This window comes from Fusarium mangiferae, assembly GCF_900044065.1.
Source record: "Fusarium mangiferae strain MRC7560 genome assembly, contig: FMAN_scaffold035, whole genome shotgun sequence".
Lineage (NCBI taxonomy): Eukaryota > Fungi > Ascomycota > Sordariomycetes > Hypocreales > Nectriaceae > Fusarium > Fusarium mangiferae.
Genome location: NW_024573955.1, coordinates 41,085 through 46,178, shown reverse-complemented (window position 1 = coordinate 46,178; position 5,094 = coordinate 41,085). Strand labels below are relative to the sequence as shown.

Genomic DNA, 5,094 nt, shown 5'->3' with positions numbered 1-5,094 from the left:
GAGCATTGGCATGTGACACTGCAAGCATGACTAAGCTGACTGATGGAATCTACTAATCCATAATAGGAAATGTAACGCTTGACAGACAAACTTCATTATTCCGTAATAGGAAATGTGACGCTCGATCGAGAGTCCAACCTTCGCTATGTTGGATGACATGCCACGGCTACAATATTAATCAAAATTGAATAAATTTGGCTCGGAATACTAATTCGAGCCTTAGAAAGGGGCACGTAATTTAGTTTAGCCGAGAAATGTGCTGGTGGCTTTTAACCCCAAGTCGAATTTGCCTTCTGGAATTAATACCAGTGGTAATTGGTACAGTAAGTTAACTATTTTGAGCTTTAGTATGAGCCAGCGCTAACTGAACTAAGTTAGGCCCAGATTTGTCAGCCTTTCACCCCAACAACCAGGCTCCAGAAATAATAACATTGCAATCTCATTCTGCTAGCATCTACATCATCAGAACAGGCTTATTGTCATTACAGCGACGTTACCCCAAACTTACATTTCATGAGATTCGACACAGCAATCAGCCAAGTCACGCGCTGGCTTCAAGATATACCTATTAATTTTCAGAATCCTGAGACCTCAATCCAAGTCAAAAGTCACGCTTCGTCAAAACGGAGAAAACTGTCAGACTCAGACCCTTCATGCGCATCAAAGCGCCGACTACTCTTATCTCCACCCGCATCTTTAAATCAGGTGGAAATGGATTCTTTGCCAAGGGCAGTTTCGACACCGAAAAAGCGACAAGCTGCCGATGACGCGAACCGAGATAATGACGATGAAAATGACAACGACCAGACACCACGAGGTGACCCTAGAAAAGAAAAGTCAAGAGGGAAGAGCACAGGAACCAGTGCTTCATCTCACACCAGCAGCACGTATTCTCGGAGTAGCAAGCGCTCCAGAGGATCTCAATCTCCAATAAAAATGTGGCCTCTGGAAGGACCTCTCGGCCATAAGCTAATGCGGGCAAATCCATTCGGCCATCACGTTCCGGCAGTTCAGGAGCTCATTGACCAGTTTGATGCAGTCAACAGAGGACGCTCCATCATGCCCAAATCTCTCTATCAGAGCCTCAGAGATGTTGGCGTGGGAAGATTATATGATGACATGTTTTTCGAGCAAGACACCGCGGCAGATAGGCCTTGTGATAAGGACTTGGTTCGGTATGCCCAGCGCATCGCTCAGCATTCAAATACATGCGCAAGCCAGCTGCAAGATGAGGGAGCATGGAACAACCTCGTGCATTCCCGCTTATTAGACTTGTTTGTTCACGACATGCAAGACGGACCAGACCATGATATGATTGACTTTCTGCCTTGGTAAGCATGGCACTTGACGGAACTACGGGATATTGTCTCTGACCTTTCTAGTTTGACAACAAACATGAACCTCAGTTATCATCGCTTCAGCGAGCCGACCAGCCGGGTTGATTACATTATCCGCATACTGCACGAGTCTCAGGATGATGATGTAGGAGACCATGAACCGCTCCAGTGGTTTGACTCTAACAGGATGCCATTGTTGAATTGGACCACCAGCCAGTTACTCCCTATAGCCTTCAGTATCGAGACTAAGCGTTACGGTGGTGGCGTTGCGAAGGGTGAGCAACAGCTAGGTATATGGAACGCTGCGCAATGGGAATTCCTTATATCAAAAGCCGGAGAAAAGGCTGTCAAGGAGCTTGACTTCATTCCAGGCGTTGTGGTGGAGGGGCATACCTGGTCTCTTGTTATCACTACAAGGCACCTGAACAGAACGGTATGTGAGATATTCTTTCTCTGACACGTAGATTTTGCTGACTAACATATAGAATGTTTTCCCGGGCATTCAATTTGGAAACACGCACTCGATCATTGGCGTATTCCAGGTTATTGCCGGTCTGCGAATACTACGCACCTGGGCCATAAAGACGCTCTGGCCATGGTACAAAAAATACCTTCCGGGTATGGGCCAACCTAGTGCAAGGGACTTGGTGACGGTGGCAGGACTTAATGAGAGCCGACTGATTTGAAGCTAGTATTGAAGCGAACATATAGCAGATAATTACAGATGTTTCTCCGTTCACAATATAACTTGACTCTGGGATAATCAGAGCCGAAACTCTGGAAATAAACCTGGAAATAAACCTTCGTGTTAGTAATAAATTCCTGCTTTGATCTCCTCTTCACGATCTCGCACTCTTTATGCCTTTTGCAGCCTGAGACTGGCGAAACAGTCTAAAGGTGTTGCTACGATGGCATCTACTGAGTAAATCCATGATGAATGGCTTTTTCAGGGAACAAGGTCAGTGCTGGCTGATACGGGAAGAAGGACTGCAGGCAGGTTTTTAAACAACCTGCAAACCTGCAGAATATCACGATGAAATCGATCCGCTTCATCGTTCGGAATTAGCATATCGATGTCGCGGGCTTTCCGGAAGCCAAATTGGTTGGGATTTTATCTTATCTTATATCTAGGGATGTTTTCCGTTCTGCCGCTGCTGTTGCACGCGAATTCATGGATCTCGACGACCTCGAGATTGCCAGTCTGCATAGTCCTGCGAAACCATCAACAGAGCGTCAGCTCCCTCTCNCCCGGGTGTACGCACTGGCTGAACTCTACGACATACCTGCCTTGAAAGCGACGGCGCTCGAGAAGTTCAACAGGACCATACAAGACCACTTCCATCCAAATCGATTCCTGGACGGTGTGGAAGAGGCATATGCGTTCGACAATACAGGAAGATAGGGGGCTACGAGACATAATTGTCCAATTTTTCTATAAACATCCAGATTTACTAAAGCAGGAACGAGTAACAGATATTCTCCAGAAGGTACACCCTTCAACATTTGACTTGTTTATGTACCGGCAGGAAATGCGGTCAAAATAATATCCTCAGATTATAGCAAGAATAATCTCTAGTATCATCACTACAACTACAGGGCCTTTGTAGCGTTTCCTAACTCATCCCTAAACATCGGTCTCCGCCTTGGAAGCATAAGCCCGCTGTATCAGTGTCCATCGGTGCTTAGTATCCAACTCTATCTCCGTTTTAAATGTCACCTCTGCCTTGTCCAGAGCATCTCGAATTTCTGACCCAGCCACTTCCTGGCTTTCCTTCATGCTGTTTTCGTTTTCAACCAGGATCGCCCTCTTCCTGTCACGCAGTTTGGCTTCTTCAGCTGCAATATACGCCAGCTTTTTCTCTAGCCGGACTTGCAACTGTGACTTTTCTTGATTCAGTTCGTCGCATGCCTTTTTCACCTTGAGCCTCAGGCTTCTGACGAGGTCCCGGTACTGGTCGACCTGTAAAACATCCAGAAGCCTCTCTGCAACGCCAAGCAGCTCTGTTATTTTACTTGACTCCATGTTACGACGACGGACAGCAGCGTTGCGAATCTCGATCCCTGACTCAAACAATTTCTTAAGTTCTTCGTCAGTGGCATCTGTAGTGAAAGCAAGCCGTCGATTGAGGAATTGCTCCATCCAGTCACTCAGCTGTGCGGCCACAGCGCAGTCCCAGCATTGCTCCTCCAGAACATCTTTCATGTGTTTGCGCGCATAGATATAGCAAGCTCGCTCAAGATACTTCTGTAGATCGACCATAAGCTCGTGCTGGCTGCTGAGCGACAGGCGCGCTGCATGTCGATCGCCTTGGGCTCGTCGCTCAAGACCTGGTTGTCCATCGCCCTCTGGAACTGTATGATATCAGTTAGTATGCTCTGACGTTTTCCAGTTCCGCCACATAATCGTTAGAACCACGTACAATTTACTGCATTGGCTGGGGCCCCTTCTGTCAGAACAGCTTCCCCTATAAGGTCCTCTGCATCTCCAGAAGGCTCAAGGATCAACTCGTCCGGGTTGACCGCTCCAATGACCCTATCTTCTGCTACCGTCTTACCTACAGCCTTGACTGCAGGAATATCGCCGCCAAGGTCAGGAAACATACGCTGTGCGGTAGAAGGATTTGCAAACACTCCATCGCTTGCCAGCTTCTTCACCCTGGCCTTTAAACCTTCCATACCATACTTTCCGATGAGCTGTCGGACATTTTCTCTCTCCTGTCGGTTCATAACGACGATATCGCTCTTTTTCTGCCCGGACTTGATGCTTTTCGTCAGCGATTGGACGTCCTTGAATGCCATATAGATGTCTTGGTTCTCAAGCACACTTCCCGATGCAGCTACAGCGGCTTCGTTGATGTTCCCCGCCTGTCTGCCGATGGGCTGTTCATATGCACAACAACGACTGCATATTGCCTCCCCAGACTGGGCATCCCGAGAGAGTGTGATGCTGCCACAGATGTCGCAGTGAGAACAACACTTTAATTCAGTTGAAGGAGTGGTCATAATGTTCCGGTGATGATCTCCGATTAGGGCGTTATAATATTTTAGAAAGATAGAAGTTGCTATTACTTGATGATTCAGAAGCGGGGGTTGAGAGACATTGGTCTATATGTACCCTGCAGCACGATATCTCAGCCGTGATACATGCTGCATGGATGCCTGGGCGCCTAACTCTTGAATCAGGCTCTGCAGGCCAACACAATCTGTGCGTCTATCCAATCAACTTCATCTCTTTAGCATCAAACCAACAGCGCACTTGAGATCATTGACTCGTCCGCCAAGTCAGCTCATGCTAATATACCAACCCGCGGAGTATTGTGCAATGCAACTGCTGTAGCCCCGTTTACCATATGCAGTACTCCAGAGCTGAGTGTAAAACCGTATCTGGACTAAAAACCCAACGTTACGGGGCGATCCAGAACCGACTGCTTATACCGCTTTCCAGCTCTCAACCTTCAGCGTCGAGATTATGTCTTCTCAATTAACAGCTGGCCGCTTATGAACGGCCACATTCGTCTGCTATTGCCATCGAAGTTGTTACGTTCTCAAAGCCCCGCATCTCTTACTACCCCGCCCTGCTCGGCGCCCAATGAAGGAAGGGTTGGGAAGCCTTCAGGGCCTAGACTCCATAGGTTTCTTGCCAGCGTTGATTGAGAAAATGCAGTCACTTCCCCTTTCATCCGTCCCAATGCGCCTGTCCAATAAGGGTTGAAAATGTGCAGCTATTTCATCCATGCTCAATGCGGCCGCGCAACCA

The 5,094-nt window shown here is 47.7% G+C and overlaps 2 protein-coding genes across 2 annotated transcripts; one reads left to right on the top strand and one right to left on the bottom strand.

The window, feature by feature from the left end:
- Nucleotides 1-513: 513 nt before the first annotated feature.
- FMAN_14315 (uncharacterized protein) lies at nucleotides 514-2,023 on the top strand (the record flags this gene model as incomplete). Its single annotated transcript, XM_041826195.1, has 3 exons — nucleotides 514-1,331; nucleotides 1,383-1,770; nucleotides 1,823-2,023. The coding sequence occupies 3 exons, from the start codon at nucleotides 514-516 to the stop codon at nucleotides 2,021-2,023; spliced, it is 1,407 nt and encodes a 468-aa protein (XP_041691540.1).
- A 938-nt stretch (nucleotides 2,024-2,961) lies between these two features.
- Nucleotides 2,962-4,340, bottom strand: FMAN_14316 (uncharacterized protein; the record flags this gene model as incomplete). Its single annotated transcript, XM_041826194.1, has 2 exons — nucleotides 2,962-3,689; nucleotides 3,758-4,340. 2 exons carry the CDS (start codon nucleotides 4,338-4,340, stop codon nucleotides 2,962-2,964), a joined length of 1,311 nt encoding a protein of 436 aa, XP_041691539.1.
- Between the last annotated feature and the right edge of the window lie 754 nt (nucleotides 4,341-5,094).